Source organism: Amblyraja radiata, chromosome X, assembly GCF_010909765.2.
Source record: "Amblyraja radiata isolate CabotCenter1 chromosome X, sAmbRad1.1.pri, whole genome shotgun sequence".
In the NCBI taxonomy this organism is placed as follows: domain Eukaryota; kingdom Metazoa; phylum Chordata; class Chondrichthyes; order Rajiformes; family Rajidae; genus Amblyraja; species Amblyraja radiata.
Window position 1 is genome coordinate 12,812,966 of NC_045999.1, and position 24,488 is coordinate 12,837,453.

A 24,488-nucleotide genomic window follows, 5' to 3' on the forward strand; every position below is an offset into this window, starting at 1 on the left:
ATATCGACCTCTGTACGAGAAGCTTTGAAGAGGATGGTGGGGAGAAGGGTTAATAGCGCTGTATAAGAAAGCCACTTGAATCTGATTACGTTTGTTACACTGTCCACAACCGACACAGAGGCAAGGTTTGTATCTGGAATCAAGTGACAAGGGCAGTACAAAGTCCAGAGGGGTTATCAATAAAGAACATACATTAGGATCGAAGATAGACACCAAAGTGCTGGAGTGACAGTGGGTCAGACAGCATCTCTGGAGAAAAAGGATGGGCGATGAACCTTCTTCAGACTGAAAGGAGAGAGGAGGGGAACTGGAACATATCCAATCATGACCTACATCAGTGAGAGGGTGGGGGCTCAACAGTACGCAGGGGGAAAGGTGTCCGTGGTTAGTTGGCATCACCTGGGAAGGTACTGGTTCTCAAGTGGGGCTTGGAATAGGGAGCAGGGCAGAGTCAGGAAATACCAGAGACAGCTTCCATTCAATCAACACCCACACCTGGCCACTCATCCCTTGCACGTATCTTGCCAGCTTCCAAATAATGGGCACCCTTTAGTTTAGTAGAGAGATACAGCACGGAAACAGGCCATTCGGCCCACCAAGACCGCGCCAACCAACGATGCCCGCACACTTACACTATCCGACACACACTAGGAACAATTTACAATTATACCAAGCCAATCAACCTACATGCCTTTGGAGTGTGGGAGGAAACCGGAGATCCCGGAGAAAACCCACGCAGACAGTAGCCGTAGTCAGGATCAAACCCGGGTCTCTGGCGCTGTGAGGCAGCAACTCTACCGCTGTGCCACCGTGCCACACATCCTCCTCCGTCTACCCGCACCCTTTACAATCCAGTCGCCTATTCTGAGCGCTTTGCCCACGTTCTCTATCACCAGCTGTTTCATCACTCTGCCTCTCAAGGAGCTAATTCCTTGCTGGCACATGGCCCGTGGGTATTGAGTGGCCCTTGATCCATCACAGCTAAGCATATAGTGCCTCAGCTCCACATGCTCTCACACAGATGCTTTCAGTTAAAGGGAGAGGCAAATGTCACCGGCAAACAACAGGGTCCACATCAGATTTTTCCATCTTAACACAACGTCAACAAGTCCCAGTGCTACAAACAATCCACATCTAACTCACGCCCCAATTCCAGGCTGGCCGATGCAACCCATCGCAAGAAAGGTTCACTGGTCAAACATCGAGATACAAGTCATCTTCGTAGCTTTTAGTTCAGGGCATGCGGCCAAACAAAACGGGCATTCAGAGAAGTTCAACCTGTCCAGGGCCATAGCTTTCAACATTCACGTTAACCTGGCTAGGCCAATCTGCATGGCTAAATTGAAACAGGAAAAAAATGAGATCCAGATGTAGTTGCTTTAAAGAGGAGAGCGGAGAGAAGGACAAGAGATAGAAGGCTAAAGCATTTGGGAATGGGAACACAAACACAAGTTGCAAGGAGTTTGTTGGCATCAAAGGTGATTTTGGCTGTATTGATACTGTATGGATGGTTCCCAACACTGACAATGGTTCTACAGTAGGCAGTCCAGATTCAACAAGTCCACACCGCATAGTCCTGCATCTCCAATTCCTCCATTTTCTGTCACAATTGTCAACATGAGCCAACTGGGCTTGGGTGGGTTTGGGGGTGGGGGGAGGGGGAAGATGGGAAGAGCGAAGTGAGGGGGTGGGCTAGGGATGGCACTTGTGTATCTGCCCACCTCACTCGGGGAAGACCAACAGGCTATCTGCAAACAGCGAGCTCTCGGCAGCAGCAGCAGCAGGTGGAATTATTTTCAGAGGCTGATCAACAATGTGCTTTCGGGAAAGCAAAGAAGGTTGCCCTAAGGATGCTGCAGTCTGTCATTGTAAGTCCATCAAAGCAGCGTACAGCGGAAGAAGCTGCTTTTCTTTGACTGGTTCTTGGCGGTGATTTTCACTTGACCACCTCCTGGAGGGCTGTTTTCATTCTAGAAACAGAAATGTATTGTTACAAATGTCTAAAGACAGACTGGTAAACAGCATTCATAAGATTTTAAGACTTTAAAGATACAGCGCGGAAACATGCTCTTCTGCCCACCAGGTCCGCGGCCAACCAGCGATCACACCGTACACTAACACTACCCCACACACCAGCGACCATGTTATAACTTACCAAAGCCAACAGACCAACAAAGCAGGGTGGAAGGGATGGGCAATTGAAGAAAATGAAACAAGGATGTTGCCAGGACTAGAGGGTCTGAGTTCCACGTACAGAATAGGTTGAGTAGGCTGGGTCTCTATTCCTTGGAGCACAGGATGATGAGGGGTGATCTTATAGAGGTGTATAAAATCACGAGAGGAATAGATCGGGTAGATGCACAGAATCTCTTGCCCAGAGTAGGGGAATCAAGGATCAGAGGACATAGGTTTAAAGTGAAGGGGAAAAGATTTAATAGGAATCTGAGGGGTAACTTTTTCACACATCGGGTGGTGGGTGTATGGAACAAGCTGCCAGAGAAGGTAATTGAGGCAGGGACTACCCCAACTTGTAAGAAACACCTAGATACATGGATAGGACAGGTTTGGAGGGATATAGGCCAAACGCAGGCAGATAGAAACATAGAAAATAGGCGCAGGAGTAGGCCATTCGGCCCTTCGAGCCATTCAATATGATCATGGCTGATCATCCAACTCAGTATCCTGTACCTGCCTTCTCTCCATACCCCATGATCCCTTTAGCCACAAGGGCCACATCTAACTCCCTCTTAAATATAGCCAATGAACTGGCCTCAACTACCTTCTGCGGGAGAGAATTCCAGAGATTCACCACTCTCTGTGTGAAAAAGGTTTTCCTCATCTCGGTCCTAAAAGATTTCCCCCTTATCCTTAAACTGTGACCCCTTGTTCTGGACTTCCCCAACATCGGGAACAATCTTCCTGCATCTAGCCTGTCCAACCCCTTAAGAATTTTGTAAGTTTCTATAAGATCCCCCCTCAATCTTCTAAATTCTAGCGAGTACAAGGCGAGTCTATCCAGTCTTTCTTCATATGAAAGTCCTGACATCCCAGGAATCAGTCTGGTGAACCCTTTCTGTACTCCCTCTATGGCAAGATTGTCTTTCCTCAGATTAGGAGACCAAAAGTGTACACAATACGCCAAGTGTGGTCTCACCGAGACCCTGTACAACTGCAGTAGAACCTCCCTGCTCCTATACTCAAATCCTTTTGCTATGAATGCTAACATACCATTCGCTTTCTTCACTGCCTGCTGCACCTGCATGCCTACTTTCAATGACTGGTGTACCATGACACCCAGGTCTCGTTGCATCTCCCCTTTTCCTAATCGGCCACTAGATAGGACTAGAGTAGCTGGAACATGTTGGTCAGTGTGGGCAAATTGGACCAAAGGGCCTGTTTCTACGCTGTTTCACTCTATGACTCTAAACAAATGATTTTGAGAATCACAAATGGTCCATTACAGAGAGTTTCCTGAAAAGTTCTCAAATAGTTTACCAAGCACCGAGCAGTGGCCTCTCCCCCCTCTTAGCAAATCCACAAGCAACCATTTAAACATCAGACAATCCTTTGGTTTGGAAAGACTGGGGATCCAGGAAGCACAACATCTACTTAGTACAAGCTGGATTACTGCAGCGTTTAAGTTTAATTAAAGGATTTCTGATGAAGCACAATTTCAACAAAGCTTTGCCCACATTGTTTTCTCTAGCATGCACAGGTTATTTGTAAATGGCAGTCTTTAGCATTGCCAGCCTAATTTAAACCAGAGTTGAATAACTTTGAAGGGCAGCATGGTGGTGCAGCGGTAGAGTTGCTGCCTTACAGCGCCAGAGACCCGGGTTGGATCCTGACTTCAGGTGCTGTTTGCACAGAGTTTGTATGTTCTCCCTGTGAGTTTTCCCTGGGTGCTCCGGTTTCCTCCCACACTCCGTACTCCCACAAGACGTACATGGTTGCAGGTGAATTGGCTTCAGTCAAAATTGGAAAACTGCCCCTAGTGTGTAGGATAGTGTTAGTGTATGGGGAGATCACTGGACGGCGCGGACTCGGTGGGCCAATGGGCCTAGTTCCGCGCTGCATCTGTATCTCTAAAGTCTAAGCTAGGAAACAGAAACAGAAACTGATCTTTCAAAACAGAACAGACCAGTGAGCCAAGTCACCATCCACTTGCCAGCTATGTCACAGGCAGTCACTGTGCAGTGTTTGCAATTTGATGGAATAGGATAGCAACATATAGAGCAGGTTCCCGCTTCCTACACTGGCTTGACCTTCATGGTATGAAGGGATTTTAAGTGGTAGATGGAAGATTTACAAGGATGTTGCCAGGACTTGATGCCCTGAGCTATGGGGATAGGATGGGCAGGCTGGAGTACCAAGGGATGAAGGGTGATCTTACAGAGGTGTATAAGATCATGAGAGGTATGGATAGGGTGGATGAACAATCTTTTACCCAGTCAAGAATCAGAGATGAGAGGGGAAAAATGTATTAGGAACCCGAGGGGCAACGTTTTCCACGCAGAGGGTGGTGGCTTTTAGAATGCGCAGCCAGAGGAGGTCGTTGAGGCAGGAACATTTAAAAGACATTTGGATAGGAACAGGGATGGGAAAGATTTAGAGGGACGTGGACCAAATGCGGACAAGTAAGACTATTGCAGATGGGGCCTCTTGGTCGGCACCGGCAAGTTGGGCCGAATGGCCTATTTCCATAAAGAGTCATAGTAATTCAGTGTGGAAACAGGCCCTTCGACCCAACTTGCCCATACCGGCCAACTTGCCCATGTCCCAGCTACACTAGTCCCACCTGCCCGCATTTGGTCCATATCCCTCAAAACCTGTCCTATCCATGTGCCTGTCTAACTGTTTCTTAAATGTTGGGATAGTATGACTGTATGACTCGGACTCTTGAAGATATCAACATTGAGAACACTTCTCTATTAAGAGCTTGGCATGATACCAACTCATGAGTAAGATTTACCAGCCTGACACCCTGCTGTGCTGGCTCACTGATTAGTATGAAGGCACATTCCTCGCAGCTCACTACATGTGAGTGAGACTATTGAAGACGGTTACATGGCATTAGCTGTGCGTGGCTACCCTGCCCATTGCACACAAAAAATAATGCAAAGGGTTCATTCAAGCTTCACCCATACTAGACCTGAGCTTTTCTGGTAAAGACACAATAACAGTAAAAAGGTAGAAGCCTGTTCTATACAATGCAGAATGCCACGGCTGTGTGCCTTGGTGCCACACAGCACTGGAGTCAGGCGGCCACAGAGACTCATGCCGCAGTGTTACAGCAGAGAAAGATCCCAGGAATGAGTGGGTTAACGTACGATGAGCGTTTGACTGCATCGGGCCTGTACTTGCTGAGTTTGGACGAGTGAGGGACAGTGGGACCACATTGAAGCGTACAGAATACTGAAAGGCTTGGACAGGGTGGATGTGGAGAGGATGTTTCCACTAGTGGGGGAGTCCGGAACTAGAGGTCATAGCCTCAGAATTAAAGGGCGTTCCTTTAGGAAGGAGACAAGGAGGAATTATTTAGTCAGAGGGCGGTGAATCTATGGAATTCATCGTAGACCATGGGCCGAGGTGCTTTCTCGTTCACATATCTACCTGTATTTATAACATATTGTGTAAAAATATTATAGACATCATACCTGAAACTCGTCAAGAACAAAACCTGAACATATTTTTAAAATATGAGAAAAACCTCCAAATTCCCGAGTAGCAACTGTCCAATTAAAGCACGTTTGACATTGAGTCGGATGCCAATTGACCAATCCCGCGCTTTGTTTCATGCTAGCTAGGCAGCAATCACACTGGGATCATGGCTGCCTCCTTGTTACAGCACAACAACAGCAAGGTATCGAAGGAAGAAAGGGAATGCAACCACTTGCTGATTATTTTGTTTTACAACTGATTTATCTTTGTAAAGTTATGATGTTGTGAACTGTGAAATAAAGATGCAATATAAAAATGTAGCGCTAGGGTTAGGATTAGGGTCAGGGTTAGGGTTCGGCATTCTCCTCTCAGTGGAAGAGGGTTATGGTTAGGGCAGGGGTCGTCAACCTACAGCCCACGGGCCAGATCCTGCCCTTAACCCGAAAACATCCAGCCCGCAGGCGTATTTTTTTTTCTTCTGAGGACTTCCGTGATGGAGCCGGCGCTATGGGGGTGCTGAAGGCGGGGCCCGGGCAGTGTGCAGGGTAGTGCTGCTCCCCACCATGTTGACATTCGGTGTAATCGTGGTGTCGGGTGGGCTGCTGCTGATGATCCAGAAAGGCATGCTGGCGGAGGTGGACGCGCTGAACGGCCACACTTATGGAGCCCGCAGCCGGTCCCAATGTGGTTCCAGCTCCAGCCGTGGGCAGCTCTGGAAGGGGGCGAGTTAGGGTTAGGGTTAGGCATTTTCCTCTCAGTGGAAGATGCCTTAACCTTCCCCCAGCCTGGCACTGCCCCAGTCCCACTATGGCCGTGAACCCCACTCTGCACACTGGCAGTCAGTGGGGTTCAGTAAACGGGGGAACGCACAGGATCTGCCCTCACCCATTAATTAGGCGGGTTCAGGAGCCGGTGAAACCCAGAATCTCTGCGGCAGTCCCGTATTCAATGTTCCCATATACAGCTATATATTGTGTTTAAGAAGGAACTGCAGATGCTGGAAAATCGGTCCACAAAAAAGCTGGAGAAACTCAGCGGGTGCAGCAGCATCTATGGAGCGAAGGAAATAGGCAACGTTTCGGGCCCGAAACGTTGCCTATTTCCTTCGCTCCATAGATGCTGCTGCACCCGCTGAGTTTCTCCAGCTTTTTTGTGTACCTACAGCTATATAATATTGAGCACGAGGGCTCTGTTACTTTTTCTAATTAGCTTAATTAATTAGTGTGCAACTTTTTACACTGTCGAGTTATGAATTACTTATCAGTGATGTTTCATCTAAATCTGTGCCAAATTTCAAGTAGATACCAGACATGGGTCACGAAAGTTAAAATCTAGAGCCCTTTTGGCACCTCGGCCCACAGCCTGTCGCCACAGAAGGCTGTGGAGGCCGTCAAAGGATATTTTTACGGCAGAGATAGATAGATCCTTGATTAGTATGGGTGTCAGGGTTATGGGGAGAAGGCAGGAGAATGGGGTTAGGACGGAGAGTTAGATCAGCCTTGATTGAATGGCGGAGTAGACTTGATGGGCCGAATGGCCTTATTCTGCTCCTAGCACTTATGACCTTGTGAGCAGAGTCAGGAAGAGTGGGTAAAGCACACAAGGAGGGTGCCGTTAAGCGGCAGTGAAGTCACAGCCTCTCCCAGTCCAGCAGTCCCAGTGGGAAGAAACACCTCTCAGCATTTTTAAACAGGTCCAAGCACCACATTTCGACAAGAGCATCTTACAGCCCCAGAAACATTTACGTACCATTTTCCTGTTTAGCTTTGTCATGATATCTCGTGCAAGTGTGATAAATGCCTGCAACAAAAGAAATAAGCGACTGTCATATGTAGCTGTGGTTACAGAAATGGAGTCAATAGACAATAGACAATTGGTGCAGGAGTAGACCATTTGGCCTTTCGAGCCAGTACCGCCATTCAATGTGATCATGGCTGATCATCCCTAATCAGTACCCCGTTCCTGCCTTCTCCCCATATCCCCTGACTCCGCTATTTTTAAGAGCCCTATCTAGCTCTCTCTTGAAAGCATCCAGAGAACCTGCCTCCACCGCCCTCAGAGAATCTTCCACTGAGAGGAAAATGCCTACCCCTAACCCTAACTCGCTCCCAGAGCTGCGCACGGCTGGAGCTGGAACCACATTGGGACCGGCTGCGGGCTCCGTAAGTGTGGCTGTTCAGCGTGTCCACCTCGGCCAGCATGCCCTTCTAGATCATCAGCGGCAGCTCACCCGATGCCACGATTACACCGATGCCACGATTACACCAGAGAATTCCACAGACTCACCACTCTCTGTGAGAAAAAGTGTTTCCTCGTCTCCGTTCTAAATGGCTTACTCCTTATTCTTAAACTGTGGCCCCTGGTTCTGGACTCCCCCAACATCGGGAACATGTTTCCTGCCTCTAGCGTGTCCAAGCCCTTAACAATCTTATATGTTTCAATGAGATACCCTCTCATCCTTCTAAACTCCAGAGTGTACAGAGTCACGGTTAAAAGCTGCACATTTAGCATCAAACCCCCTCCAAAAAATATACAGCTTCCTGACTGATCAAAGATTGCTATGCCACCTCTGCACTTGCTACACACAAGCACACAATCATGTACAGGTTTAACCGGTGGTCAGCTTCATGTGTGTACTATTCCCCCCAACAGCAGCGCTTCCTGAAATGGCGTGACAAGAACACTCGACTCTAACATGCCAGTCATTTAGAGAAATCACTTTTAGATGCAAGCAAGAAGCTGAAAACACTGAACGCTTTCACCTTTCAGAATCCCAACCATTTTTACTCAAAGATTCCAAACGTTTGGCATTTCTGAAGAAAAAAAAGATGAGAATAATCTTGATTTTTTTAAATGAAAACAAAAAAATCAAGTCACACAGCACTAGTATGCAGAAAAAGTGTACATGCTCATGTGATAGGAAGAGAATTAGGCCATCGGTCCATCAAGTCTACTCCCCCCCATTCAATCATGGCTGATCTATCTTTCCCTCTCAACTCCATTCTCCTGCCTTCTTCCCATAGCCACGGACACCCGTACTAATCAAGAGCTAATATTGAAGGTTGATGGACATTGTTGCTGCCTGCCTGACCCACTGAGTTACTCCAGCTCTTTGTGTATATCTTTAGTTTAAACCAGCAAACATTAAACCTGCACTTCCTTCCTACACATATTTCATAGGATTCGACACCAACACCATCGTGAAGTTTGCAGACGACACAACAGTGATTGGGCTGATCACCAACGGTGCTGAAACAAAATACAGAGCAGAGGTACAAAACCTGGCGGACTGGTGCGCACGCAACAACTTGTCACTAAACACCTCCAAGACCAAGGAGCTGATTATTGACTTCAGGAGGTCCCATAATGGAGAATACGCCCCAATCTCCATCTACGGGGACAGTGTGGAGAGAGTGTCCAGCTTTAAGTTTCTGGGCACTCACATTTCAGAGGACCTCACATGGTCCACCAACATCGCTGCGCTGGTCAAGAAGGCACAGCAACGACTGTTCTTCCTGAGGGCATTAGAAAAGACTGGTCTGCCCCAACAGCTGCTGACAACCTTCTACCGCTGCACCACAGAGAGCATATTAACGTATGGCATCTCTGTGTGGTATCTCAGCTGCACGGAGGCGGAGAGGAGAGCTCTTCAGCGCGTCGTCCACAGAGCGCAGAAGTTTATTGGGACACAGCTACAACCCATCTACCACACATGGTGCCTCAGGAAGGCCGTCAGCATCCATAAATACTCCTCACACCCTTGTAACGGACTGTTCGAACTACTTCCCTCCGGCAGACGTTACAAGGCCTTCTACGCCCAAACCTCCAGGCTCAGGAACAGCTTCATTCCCAGAGCTATAGCGGCTCTGAACCGGCCCTGCTGAGTGCCCCCCATCCTCCCTCGGATGGTCACATCGCACAGTTTATTCTTTTTTTTTTTTACATCGGATGGAAGCTGCATACCAAATCTCGTTGCACTGATGTGCAATGACAATAAAATATATTATTATTATTATTTGTCAACTTTTCCCCAGTTATTCTTATGCAAGGCCATTGACCTGAATCACTAGGTGTTGTAGAAACATAGAAAATAGATACAGGAGGAGGCCATTCGGCCCTTCGAGCCAGCACCGACATTCATTGTGATCATGGCTGATCATCCCCTATCAATAACCCGTGCCTGCCTTCTCCCCATATCCCTTGACTCCACTAGCCCCTAGAGCTCTATCAAACTCTCTCTTAAATCCATCCACTGCCCCCTGTGGAAGGGAATTCCATAAATTCACAGCTCTCTGGGTGAAAATGTTTTTTCTCACCTCAGTCTTAAATGACCTCCCCTTTATTCTAAGACTGTGGCCCCTGGTTCTGGACTCGCCCAACATTGAGAACATTTTTCCTGCATCTAGCTTGACCAGTCCTTTTATAATTTTGATATGTTTCTATAGGATCACCCCTCATCCTTCTAATTCCTGTCTTTTCAAATGTGTGCTGATCTGCAAAGTACAGCCATCATTTTGTTTCCATTTCACATTTTCAACTTCCACCGTATTTTGCTTGTGTGTCATTTTGGTTTCAGAGGTCACTAGACACAGCTATATTTCGAACGAAAGGTTGCAAACGTTACTTGTACAGAACCCAGAGCTGAAGTGTGATTCCATCATCTTTCATTATGAAGGTAGACAAAAATGCTGGAGGAACTCAGCGGGTGAGGCAGCATCTATGGAGCGAAGGAAATAGGCAACGTTTCGGGCCGAAACCCTGCAAGGGTTTCGGCCCGAAACGTTGCCTATTTCCTTTGCTCCATAGATGCTGCCTCACCCTCTGAGTTCCTCCAGCATTTTTGTCTACCTTCGATTTTCCAGCATCTGCAGCTCCTTCTTAAACAATCTTTCATTATGAATACTGCTTACTCTGTTCCACATTAGATTTCCTACCTGACAGTTATAGAAACTAAACTTGCAGACATAGACATTTAAATTGTAGCAGAAAAATATTTTTTAATGTTCTTTAGTGTATTTAGTGCTGCATATAATTTATGTTGGGTGGCACAGTGACACAGCTGCCTCATAGCACCGGAGAACCTAGCTCAACACCAACCTCAGGTGCTGTCGCAAGTTCACAAGTTATAGGAGTAGAATTAGGCCATTCGGCCCATCGAGTCTACTCCGCCATTCAATCACGGCCGATTTCTGCCTCCTCATCCCATTTTCCTGCCTTCTCCCCATAACGACACCCGTCCTAATCAAGAATTTGTCTATCTCTGCCTTAAAAATATCCACTGACTTGACCTCCACATTCCTCTGTGGCAATGAGTTCCACAGATGAACTGTTCTCTGACTAAAGAGGTTCCTCCTCACCTCCTTTCTAAAAGAGCGCCCTTTAATTCTGATGTTATGACCAGTGATCCTAGACTCTCCCACCAGCGGAAACATCCTCTCCACATCCACTCTATCTATGCCTTTCGTTATTCTGTAAGTTTAAATGAGGTCCCCCCTCAACCTTCTAAACTCCAGCGAGTACAGGCCCAGTGTTGTCAAACGCTCATCAGATGCTAACCCACTCATTCCTGGAATCATTCTTTTAAACCTCCTCTGGACCCTCTCCACAGCCAGCACATCCTTCCTCAGATATGGTGCCCAAATTTATCTCTAATTGTCCCTAATGTGTAGGATGTGGGATAATGTAGAATTAGTGTGAACGGGTGATCGATAGTCAATGTGGACTCAGTGGGCCGCGGGGCCTGTTTCCATGCTGTATCTTTCGATCAATCAATAATGTCACCATTACACCCAAATAACCTGCATCAGTGTTACCATATATAGAAATGTTCATCTCATCGGCTATTTAATTTAATTGGAGTTGATGCATGCATGGTACAAATTGAAACAAGCTTCGAGACAGAAAAGACGATGAGAAAACCAAATGAGCTGGGAACAGGGTCGACAAAGCAAAGGGTTTATGCAGAGCGGAGCTAGGGAAAATAAACAAGAGAAGGCAGCTGACCAAGGAACTAAAATCATCTTTGAGAAATTAATTTACAGTGGTGGATGTTTAGTTTAGTTTAGAGATACAGAGGTACAGAGATACAGAACAGGCCCTTCGGCCCACCGAGTCTGCACCGACCAGCGATCCCTGAGCATTAACACTATCCTACACACAGTGATAATTTCATTTATACCAAGCCAATTAATCTACAAACCTGTACGTCTTTGGAGTGTGGGAGTAAACCGAAGATCTCGGAGAAAACCCACACAGGTCATGGGGAGAACGTACAAACTCTGTACAGACAGCGCCCGTAGTCAGGATTGAACCCGGGTCTCTGGTGCCGTAAGACAGCAGCTCTACCGCTGCACCACCGTGCCCCCTCGTTGTTGGCAAGACTAGCCATTAATCTGATTGCTGGGCTATTTCAAGCGCAGTTAGCAGTCAAGCGTATTGCTGTGGGTCTTGAGTCACAAGGACAAAACCAGATTCAGGAAGGATATCTGTCCTCAAATACATGAATGAAGCAGCAACTGCTAGCTACAGTCAAAAGCAAACTGCTTGAGGAACTCAGCTAGTCACAGATAGCTACATGCATGTTATCCCCAATAAAGATATTTGTGTGTCACGGTCCCAATGCTGTATCATAATCACGATGCCACCATTGTCCCATGTCGTATATACAGAACTAGAGTTTAAAGAAATGGAATCATAATATCACACATAGGCTAGATTGGGCCAGATTTCACCCGAAAGAAATTGTTGAAATAATCGACAAGTTTTCACGGCAACACAAATTTCCGCAGTCATTGCAGTCCCAGACTCCACAAGTGAATATGAATTGTTCAGCTGCCTCAGGCAACCAGTTCAGTAAATTAACCATTACATCCATCTGCTGTTTACTTCTCTGCCCCATATTTCAAAGAAGTTCACCCCCTACTCAATAAATTGGGCCACTTCAATTATACCTCATCTTGCACCTCTTCTTTCATCATTCACTCTCTCCTACCTTGTCGCAGACACGATCAAGTCAAGTCAAGTCACTTTTATTTCTATAGCACATTTAAAAAACAACTCTCATTGGCCAAAGTGCTTTACATTGGTGCAGGTACTAACGTTATACAACATTCGTTCATAGATTACATAAATACATACATATAGTCCTCCCTCAGAGGACGTCAAGAAAGGCTTGAGAGTAAAGATGAGTTTTAAGTCTTGACTTAAAGGAGTCGATGGAGGGGGCAGTTCTGATGGGAAGGGGGATGCTGTTCCATAGTCTAGGAACTGCAACTGCAAAGGCGCGGTCGCCCCTGAGCTTATGCCTAGACCGCGGGATGTTCAGTAACCCTAAGTCGGCCGATCTGCGGGACCTGGAGGTGGTGTGGTGGGTAAGCAGACTTTTGATGCAGGGTGGGGGCAAGCCCGTTAAGGGCTTTGTAAACATAAAGAAGGATCTTGAAATTTATTCGGAACCGCACAGGGAGCCAGTGGAGAGAGGCCAGGATCGGGGTGATGTGGTCCCTTTTTCGGGTGCCCGTCGGGAGTCTCGCTGTGGCGTTTTGGACTAGTTGCAGGCGGGACAGGGAAGATTGGCTGATGTCAGTGTAAAGGGAGTTGCAGTAATCGAGGCGGGAGGAAATAAATGTGTGGATGATCTTTTCAAGGTCATCAAACTGGAGGAATTGGTTTATTTTAGCTATCGTCCGAAGCTGGATGAAGCTAGCTTTTACCACGGCATTGACTTGTTTGTCAAATTTCAATGCTGAGTCAAATATCACGCCAAGGTTTTTGACGTGAGGTTTGAGTAATGGGGTAAGGCTTCCAAGGCTGCCTGCTATCAATTTGATTGAGTCCGAGGGGCCGCGAAGGATGACCTCAGACTTACTCTTGTTTAGTTGGAGGAAGTTCTGGACCATCCAACACTTCATATCCTCGAGGCAGTGGATAAGGTCAAGTAGATTTGATCGGTTATGATGTCCTTTCCCTTCCTCCCCTTTCTGCAAACTTCACTGTCTCTAATGTTATTTGATCAAAGATCAGCATGGACTGCTCATTGTTTCGTCGCCTGCAGATGCTGCCGGCCCAGACAAATATTTGTTCTAATTTCAGAATTTTTGTAACAAATTCATTTTCAATATAAATTCGAACATAAAACAGTGCAACACTGGAACAGGCCCTTCTGCCCATGATGCCTGTGCCAAACGGGATGCTAAATTAAACATCGCCTTTAATCTTGCCCCCCTGATATTAAAGCTTGGCTATCTAATAATTGAAGATAGACACAAAAAACTCAGCGGGTCAGGCAGAATCTCTGGAGCAAAGGAATGGGTGACGTTTCGGGTCACCCATTCCTTTTCTCCAGAGATGCTATCTGTCCCAATGAGTTCTCCAGCTTTTTGTGTCTATCTTCGGTTTAGACCAAAATGTGCAGTTCCTTCCTCCACCCCTAGTACTTGACATTGCTATCCTGGGGAGATGGTACCCACTCAGTGGTTGGTAAGTTCAGGCTACACAATAAACACATACATTTATTTGTACATTAAATCAGTTTGCACAAATTTCTCCTGGTTTCTTACCTCTTCAACGTTTATGCTGGATTTTGCACTGGTTTCCAGGAACTTAATCCCGTAATCTATCGCTAACTAGTGGGAAAAGTAACAATAAGCATTAGCCAAAAGATAAATACACCTGAACAATTAGTCTTAAAAAAAAGGAACCATTTTTGTTGCCTTACCTTCTCCCCTCGCTCTTTTGACACTTGTCTTTTCTCATTCATGTCACACTTGTTTCCCAGGATCATCCTTTCCACATCCGATGATGCATGCTGGAAAATACAGATTACTTATTCAGTCCCAACAAATAATAATTTAACTGCATTCATTTCAGACCTTTTGGGATTCAAAAGATCTGAAGAAGGGCTTCGGCCCGAAACGTTGCCTATTTCCTTCGCTCCATAGATGCTGCTGCACCCGCTGAGTTTCTCCAGCATTTTTGTGCACCTTTTGGGATTCATACCTGGATAAGAATATATTTTAGCAACCTCAATGTTCAGCTTTCCAACTCGGAATACAATGACTTGAAAGCATTGCTATGTGTGTGTGTGTGTGTGTGTGTGTGTGTGTGTGTGTGTGTGTGTGTGTGTGTGTGTGTGTGTGTGTGTGTGTGTGTGTGTGTGTGTGTGTGTGTGTGTGTGTGTGTGTGTGTGTGTGTGTGTGTGTGTGTGTGTGTGTGTGTGTGTGTGTGTGTGTGTGTGTGTGTGTGTGTGTGTGTGTGTGTGTGTGTGCGTGTCAATTGTGCACTCCACAATTTGAGATTTGTAATAGAAAAAAAAATCACATGTGGTTAAAAATGCACATTGTCAGATTTTAATAAAGGCCATTTTTATACATTTTGGTTTCACCATGTAGAAATTACAGCAATGTCGCAGCACTCTGATACAAACCGTAGTAATGACCGCAGAAGGCAATTTTCAATGAAACAGCAAGAACATGTGAAATGCGGTCGGTGACACCTCGGACTTCTTGAGACCGATCAGTCTGAAGAAGGGTCTCAACCCAAAACATCACCCATTCCTTCTCTCCATGCTGCCTGTCCAACTGAGTTACTCAAGCATTTTGTATCTATCTTCGGTTTAAACCAGCATCTGCAGTTCCTTCCGACATAGAAAACAACAGCACAGGAACAGGCCTTTTGGCCCACGGTATCTGTGTCGAATACGATGCCAAGATAAACTAATTCCTGCACTTAAACTAATCTCATCTGTCTGCACATGATCCATATCATCGCATTCCCTGCATTTCCATGTGCTTAACTAAAAGTCCTATAAATGTCCCATCTGCCTCTAACCCTGGCAACATGTCCCAGACACCCACCACTCACTGTGTAATAAACTTGCCAAGTGTATCTCCTTTGAACCTTACCCCTCTCACCATAAAGCTAGGCCCTCTAGTCTTTGACATCTCCACCCTGAGGAAACTGTCTTGACTTGCTACTGTATCTATGCCTCTCATGATTTTATAAGCTGCTATCAAGTATAGGGTGGAGCAACGGTAGAGTTGCGGCTATACATACAGCGCCAGAGACACGGGTTCGATCCTGACTACTGTACGGAGTTTGTACATTCTCCTTGTAGGTTATCTCCAGGAGCACCGATTTCTACCCGCACTCCAAAGATGCGCAGTTTTGGGGGCTAATTGGCTTGGTAAAATTGTAAATTGTCCCTAGTGTGTGTGGGAAAGTGTTAATATTTGGGGATCGCTGGTCGGCGCGGACACGGTGGGCCGACGGGCCTGTTTCCGCACTGTATCTCTAAACTAAACTAAGTCTCGCTTCCACCTCCGGGGGTCCCAAGAAAACAATCAATTTTCTATTTCCCTCACTCTTGCTTCCCTCTCGTCTGTTAGTGGTAAATGTGGCAGAATTTAATGCATTTGCAACGTAATTTCATGAAACTTTCCACGTTAAATCAATTAACTTCCCAATAGTAAAATCAATGATGTAAATTCATAATCAACACTCTAATCCATATTGTTATTTAAATTGGAATCTCCCCTCCAACTCTGGGCAAGAACAGCGAGCAAATAAAAAGCTTTTTCATGAATGTGTCCCTTTGTTTAGTGTTGGTAATAGAAATGTTAGCCAATGTATAGTATAAATACTTCTTTGTGATCCACTGAACTCTGATATTCACAATGTGAACAGGAAAACAACAGTAAAAACCACTTTGTGCAGATTGCAATGAGTGACCCCAGAATGAATGTCTCTGCTCAGTTTAAAACACTGAAGACTGAATTTACTTTCTCTAAAAATAAAATTATATCCGAGCATTCAACTACTAACTGGTGACAGACACAAAATGCTGGAGTAACTCAGCAGGACAGGCAGCATCTCTGGAGAGAAGGAATGGATGATGTTTTGGGTCGAGACCCTTCTTTAGACTGACGCCAGGGGAGAGGGATACATAGATAAGGAACTGTAAGATGCGAAACCAGGACAGGGAATGGAGATCAAGGAAAATGTAGAATAGATCATTGTTAGCTGGGAGAAGGTAACAACAAAGCAACCAGAGATAAAATGTAGTCAGAGACAGTAAGACTGGTCAGAGAACAGAAAGAGGGAGGGATGGAGAGAGAGGGAAAGCAAGGGTTACTTGAAGTTAGAGAAGTCAATCTTCATACCGTTGGGGTGCAAGCTATCCAAGCGAAATATGAGGTGCTGTTCCTCCAATTTGCACTGGGCCTCACTCTGACAATGATGGAGGCCATGGACAGAAAGGTCAGTGTGGGAGGGGGAGTTAAAGTGTTTATCAACCGGGAGATCAGGTAGGTTTAGGTGGACTGAGCGGAGGTGCTCAGCGAAACGATCGCCGAGCCTGCGCTTGGTTTCGGGACAACTAACTGGTTCATTACCCTCAGCCTGGGTAACATCTTTGCATCATCTCCCCCATCCTGGTGACACAACAGCATACAGTTTGTTTGGCTATTAGTAGCTCCTAGCAAGCCTCTCAATATTTGAAAATGGACACAAAATGCTGGAGTAACTCCGCGGGACAGACAGCATCTCTGGATAGAAGGAATGGGTGACGTTTTGGGTGGAGTCCCTTCCTCAATATTTGGTTGTCTTTACTCCCATTTTGTTTAGTTTACGGATACAGCGTGGAAATACCACCAGGGGGCGCCGCACGATTGGCAGCCCCGCCAACAGTTTTTTCGTCTATTTAAATTTTTTTTAGTGTGTTAAAAGTTTGTGTAAATATTCTCCTGTTTGTTTTATGTGGGGGGAGGGGGTGGGGGAGGGGGAAACTTTTTTTCAGTTTCTTACCTTGCCGGAGATGTGATTATTTTCCGGATCGCATCTCCGGTCGCTCTGCGGCCTAACATCGATGGAGCTGGAGGCCTCCTCGGACTGACTTGAGCCCCACCACGGGGCGTGGACTTAACATCGGAGCCGATCCTTTGCCTGGGATCACCTGCGGATTTCACCATCGGGAGCTCACAGTCTCGGGAGACCGTGGATGTCGTGAGCTCCAACGATACAGAGGTTCGACCAGCCCTGACCCGAGGTCAGATCGCTCGGAGCGGGGGAGCTAACATCCCCCCCCCCCCGATGCAGAAGCTGATCACCCCGATGCGGAGGGCCCGACCGCCGGCCACAGGAGTCAAGATCGTCCCGTTTACGGAGGGCTCGAGTCCCCCGACCGCGGGAGAACAATGAAGGGAAGAGATTTGAACTTTTTTTCGCCTTCCATCACAGTGAGGAATGTGGAGGAGTCACTGTGGTGGATGTTTATGTTAAAATGTATTTTGTGTGTTCCGTTGCTTTTTATTTGGCAAATGAAATTCCTCGTATGTTGCAAAACATACTTGGCTAATAAAATATTATTATGATTGATTGCGATTGTGAAACAGGCCCTTTGGCCCACCGGGTCCGTGCTGACCAGCGATCCCCGTACACCAGCACTATCCTACACACTATGGCCAATTTAAAATGGTGTCAAGTGGATCTGACCCACTGAGTTCTTCCAGCATTGTTTTTGTGTGTGGAGTGAATAGAGAGAAACTCTTCCCATTGGCAGGAAGAAAAGCATAAGCCATTGAAGGTGAATGGTAAATGTAACAGTAAAAATAATGTGGTATTTAAAAAATGCATTTTTTTGGTCTGTGATGCATTGTAGTATTAGAGGCAGAATCAAATGCAGCATTAAAAAGGGAACAGGATATGCATGTGAAAGGAAAGAATTTGCAGAGCTGTTGAGAGAAAGGTGGGGGAGTGGGACTGAACCAGACACACTCTCTCTCACAAGCTCTCACATTCACTATTCTATAGACAAGAACACAGGATGGATTTGAGAGGAACAAAGTGGTCACTCTCGTGATATATCCTGTGCACCCACACATGATTTTGCTGGTGCATGCAAGATTTGAGTCTGCAAAGGAAGTTATTGAGAGTCTAAGTTTTGAAAGCGCTACAAATACAAAACAAAAAAAGATACAAAGTGCTAGAGTAACTCAGCGGGTCAGACCAAAGATCCTATAGCGGAGCAAGATAGATCAATCCTGCTAAATGCAATGGGCTGACGTGTAGTACGCAACGGAGCGGAACGTGGGCCTTTTTTTCATCCATTTCCGTAACCCGACCCGACCCGCAGTGTAATCAACGTTGCGGGGGAACAGTTTGTGTTAATAAATTTAAATTCTGAAAATGAGGAGAAGATTTTTACCAAATAACTTTTATTTTTACGAGGATGTTTCCGTAACCGGCTTCCGTCTCCGCACTAGTATCTTTGCTCCGCTATGATGGGATCTTTGGTGCGGAGACAGAAGCCGGTTACGGAAATGGGGCCGAAAATTACCCATGAATCTGCCCATGACCGTACTACGTCTTTTTCGTCGAGTGATCCATCTTGCTCGCTATAGGATCTTTGGGCCAGACAGCGTCAGTCTAAAGAAGGGTCCTGACCCAAAACATCATTACCCATGTTCTCTAGGAATGCTGCCTGACCTGCTGGGTTTGTGTCCTTGTTTTGTAAACCAGCATCTGCAGTTCCTTGTTTCTCCCCTCCCATCCCCACTCCATTTACATTCCTTCTTCTTGCTTCACAATCGTTATCTCTTCAATCCTTTTGCCTCGTACGTTGTCATTTCATCTCTGGCCTTTGTCCAACCATTTGTCTAACAAAAAGTCCCCTCACCTGCATCCATCCAGGCTTTGTCCTGCCCCCCCCCCCCCTCCTAAAATCATTCTGAAGAAGGGTCCCTGCGTAAAACGTCACCTCCATGTTCTCTAGGGATGCTGCCTGACCCGTGGGTTTGTCTCTTATTTTTGTAACAGCATCTGCAGTTCCTTGTTTCTACAAATAATTTGCCATCAATTTGCCTAACCCTATATTTATGAAATGCTAATAGCGCTTTCTCACGGGGCGACTTGACGCAAGATGTAACCAGAGTGAAGTGGTCGTGGTCTAGCACGATATCACACGATATAACGGGGGTAGATAAAGAGTTCCCACGGGTACTCGGCATTTCTGTTATTTGTGCGAGTGACTTGTCCGTCTCCCGAGCTTTCCCGTTAAATCTTGAATGAACATTGTGAATCCCCATTCATAAAAGAGAAGGTAATTGCACGGGAGGGTTAATAATTGACAATCTGCTGCTGCCTGCCCGCTGAGTTGAAAAGTTCCCACGGTAGACTCACGATATACAGTGTATCGTGAGTCTTGCGTGGGAACTTTTTAACTCAGCGGGCAGGCAGCAGCAGATTGTCGCTCTCTTCAGTTTCACCCCACCTACACCCCTCTGCTTCCCGGCCATGTGTGTGACCCCTTCCCTCCCCTCTCCAGCTCCCCGCCCATTGCAACGGCGCGGGGGCTTTGCACTGTCTTCACGTCGGCGATGCCAGCAGGTCAGGACCAACGGGACACCGACCCCCAGGCCCACTGCAAGCACTGAGATCCCAGAGACCCACAGCCAGCAGCAGCCCAGCCCCGTTCCAACTCCAGAGGAACACGCTCCCCGTAGGGACAGAAGCTGATGGTGTGCAAGGTACGTCTTGTTCTTGGGGTTGCGGATGAGGGGGTGCAGCTCGGGCTGTGACGTCTCCGGCCACCCCCCTGTACAGGAGCTGAGACTGGGAACTGTGGGGTTGTTTGCAGTTGCAGAGGGAGGGGGCAAGGGCGGTACAGTTCACAGTCTCAGCTCCAGTCCAGGGGGGTGGCCGGAGTCGTTAGGACCAACGGGACACCGACTGCAAGCACGGAGATCCCTTGTCGCTTGCCATTTGTCGCCGTAGCAGCCCATCGGGGAGCGGATTCCTCTGGAGTTGGAGGGACAGGGAGACACAGCGGCTTTTGAGAATGGTGGGCAATCACTTCCAAAGTTCTGCCCACACAGTCAGTACACCTCTCCTACACTTGTCTCCCGCACTAAGATCATCTCGCAGAGAATGATCCCAGCCTAACAGCATGTTCATTCCAGATTACTCACCTTCTGTCCCCTCTGTCCAGCTTCCGGGTTCACCGTTCGCAGGAGTTCCCACGGTAAACGCAAGAGTTATTACGGATATCGCACTGGCCACTACGTGCATATAATGTTGCAATCTTCAACCACAAGTGTACAAGTCACTCTTGGAGAAATTCAAACTTGCTTGAATTTTCTCCCGAGTCACCAAGTTACACGAGTACCTGCCGTTAGCGCCACGGTGGTCCACGAATGCCATACGGTTATCACACGGGGTTCCCACAATGTTCAACTCTGGTTAACTCTTGCGTCAAGTCGCCCCGTGAGAAAGCGCTTTAAAGATAGATTCGGGTGCTTTCTACAAGTTACCTGGCACACTGGAAATCTATAGGCAGCTGACACCCCAGCAGTATGAATATTGACTTGTCTAACTTTAAGTAACCCTTGCTCTCCCTCTCTCCACCCCCCCCCTCCTTCCCAGTTCTCCGATCAGCCAGCTGTGTCCCTGATTAAATTTTATCTCTGTATGCTTCATTGTCAGCTTCTCCAATGATCTATTCCACAGTTTCCTTGAGCTACATCTCCTTTGATGTTCAAGAGGGAACTGCAGATGCTGAAAAATCGAAGGTAGACAAAATTGCTGGAGTAACTCAGCGGGTGCGGCAGCATCTATGGAGCGAAGGAAATAGGCAACGTTTCGGGACGAAACGTTGCCTATTTCCTTCGCTCCATAGATGCTGCCGCACCCGCTGAGTTTCTCCAGCAATTTTGTCTATCTCCTTTGATCTCGTTTTCACACCTTACACTTCCTTATCTCCGTGTCTCCCACTCCCCTGACTCTCAGTCTGAAGAAGGGCCTCGACCCAAAACGTCACCCGTTCCTTCCCTCCGGAGATGCTGCCCATCCCGCGGTTACTCCAGCATTTCGTGTCTATCCATTGGAAATCTATATTGGTTAAAAAAAAGTGTCCAAGCGACGATGACAAAATCCCAACTCCGTGACAAGTGTTTACTTTATTCTGCAGTCAGCATCTTTGTCATAGGCCTGCCTCAAATAAATTGCCCAAACATGACATTTTAGCTGATGTTAACACATTTCCCAAGTTATCATGTATGAGGCTATTTTTTTGATATTTCATAATCTAAAATTCAAACTATGCCAACAAATAATCATGGAGCAGAGAAAGATATTGATCAAAACAATACTGTCTTTCATTTAAAAAGGTGGTGTAAACGTTGTATGGCAGACCTGGTCATCTGCACCACTAAACTGAATCATTATAAAACAGTAAACAGCCCAACAAGTTAATGTTGGTTTAGTTTAGTTTAGAAATAGGCCCTTCGGCCCATCAAGTCTGCGCCGACCAGAGATCCCCGCATACTAGCACTATCTTAGATAGTGGAAGACTGGATAGACTCGGCTTGAATTTAGAAGATTGAGGGGGGGATCTTATAGAAACGTACAAAATTCTTAAGGGGTTGGACAGGCTAGATGCAGGAAGATTGTTCCCGATGTTGTGGAAGTCCAGAACAAGGGGTCACAGTTTAAGGATAAGGGGGAAGTCTTTTAGGACCGAGATGAGAAAAAAAAATTTCACACAGAGAGTGGTGAATCTGCGGAATTCTCTGCCACAGAAGGTAGTTGAGGCCAGTTCATTGGCTATATTTAAGAGGGAGTTAGATGTGGCCCTTGTGGCTAAAGGGATCAGGGGGTATGGAGAGAAGGCAGGTACAGGATACTGAGTTGGATGATCAGCCATGATCATATTGAATGGCGGTGCAGGCTCGATGGTCCGAATGGCCTACTCCTGCACCTATTTTCTATGCTTCTATGTTTCTATCTTACACACGCTAGAGACAATTTAACCAATCCAATTAGCCTACAAACCTGTACGTCTTTTGAGTGTGGGGGGAAACCGGAGCACCCGGAGAAAACCCACGAAGTGCACAGGGAGAAGGTACAAACTCAGTACAGACAGCACCTGTAGTCAGGATCGACCCTGGGTCTCTGGTGCTGTAAGGTAGTAGCTCTACCGCTACGTCATCGTGCCGCCCCATGGATACAAGTATGCAAATGCTGGTGTACACAAAATGGGACAAAGTGCTGGAGTAACTCAGCGGGTCAGCCAGCATCTCCGAGAGCATGGGTAGGTGATGTTTTGAGTCTGCATCCTTCTTCAGATTGATTGGGTGTTTGGAGGTGGGGGGAGAAATATAGAAACATAGTAAATAGGTGCAGGAGGAGGCCATTCGGCCCTTCGAGCCAGCACCGCCATTCATTGTGATCATGGCTGATCGTCCCTGTTTTTATAAAATGTTAAATGGTCAGCTCGACATAGACTACAAGACCTACACCAAACCCAAACCAATTAGGAGCAGACGAGGGCATTCGATCCAAATTGTGATACCAGCTACAAAGACAGATGTGTACAGCAATTCGTTCTTCCCCCGCACAATTAAAGCATGGAATAATCTCCACCCAACTATAGTTACCCAACCAGATGCAACTACATTTAAAGTAGCTCTTTCTTCCCAATAACCCTTTCTGGCTTAAGCCCTCCCTTCACCACCTCCAGTTTAAATTCTATTTGGAATATTTTGGAGGACCAAGAAACCAAGAAACCAAGAAACCCCAATCAAGTAGAAGATTAACGAGTTGATACTGTTTTCTGTACAACAATGCAGAAAGTTCTGTTTACACAGTTCTTTTCTCATAGATCTGCAAATTAACTTCCCTCATGCCTATTCTTATGCCGTATAAATTGCCTAGGCTTATAAATACCAAAGGGAACGAGCTGGTTATAAAATTAGAGGGGAAGTGAGAATTGAAATGAGGTGACAAAGGCAGTTTTCTGCGACAAAAGTAAGCTGCAAATAGAAAAGAGAATCCACAAGTGTTCTGTAAATGGTAGATGAGAAGTAGAGGATTCTGTGGGAAGTAAAGGAGAAGCGTAGAGTGATATTTACAGCAATCATATGAGGGGAGGGGGATGGTGTGTGTGTGTGTGTGTGTGTGTGTGTGTGTGTGTGTGTGTGTGTGTGTGTGTGTGTGTGTGTGTGTGTGTGTGTCTTTGTCTGTCTCTGTGTTCTCCTTCAGTTATTATATTGTTTACAGAGTATTATGTTGACAAGTTCACAGAGAACAATTAGGCCATTCGGCCCATCGAGTCCACGCTGCCATTCAATCATGGCTGATCTCTGCCTCCTAATCCCATTTTCCTGCCTTCTCCCCATAACCCGTTCTAATCAAGAATTTGTCTCACTGTGCCATGGACTTTGCCTCCACAGCCCTCTGTGGCAATGAGTTCCACAGATTAACTACCCTCTGACTAAAGAAGTTCCTCCTCATGTTTACATATTCTGTTGTGCTGCTGAAAGTAAGAATTTCAATGTTCTATCTGGGACATATACCAACGAAACACTTGACTCTTGAGGTCAGCAATTGTAGGCTGCTCAATTTAACCAGTGAGTCTGAAGAAGGGTCTCGACCTGAAACATCGCCTATTCCTTCTCTCCATTGATGCTGCCTCACCCGCTGAGTTTCTCCAGCATTTTCTGTGTACCTTTGATTGTTCCAGCATCTGCAGTTCTTTCTTAACCAGTGGTAATGTTTTCCACCACTGATCAGGGACTGGATTAAGGCCAGCCAGCACAGATGCAAGGGTAAATGATGCTTAGTTCATTTGACACAATCGTTCAATGAGCTAATGGATAGAGCTGGAGGGGAATGCAATCTCGGTTTCAGGCTTCCAGCATCTGTAATTTATTTGATTTTTGGGAGAGTTTTAAAAAACAGGATAATGCATTGTACATGTATTTCCAGAAGGCTTTTGGTAAGGGACTGCATTACATATTTAGCAGCAAGTCAAAGCTTAGAGCTTAAAAGGGATG

At 46.4% G+C, this 24,488-nt stretch overlaps 1 protein-coding gene across 2 annotated transcripts in view; it reads right to left on the minus strand.

Moving 5' to 3' along the window:
• Positions 1-758: 758 nt before the first annotated feature.
• rab8b (RAB8B, member RAS oncogene family) overlaps positions 759-24,488 on the minus strand; it is a 92,011-nt gene continuing 68,281 nt past the window's right edge. For both annotated transcript variants that reach the window (XM_033015043.1, XM_033015042.1), the window contains 4 exons: positions 14,378-14,467; positions 14,220-14,285; positions 7,411-7,461; positions 759-1,970 (listed from right to left, as the gene is read on the minus strand). In XM_033015043.1, coding sequence (XP_032870934.1) covers positions 1,878-1,970; positions 7,411-7,461; positions 14,220-14,285; positions 14,378-14,467 — 300 coding nt within the window. In that variant the 3' untranslated portion in view covers positions 759-1,877. The remainder of the gene's footprint in view (positions 1,971-7,410; positions 7,462-14,219; positions 14,286-14,377; positions 14,468-24,488) is intronic.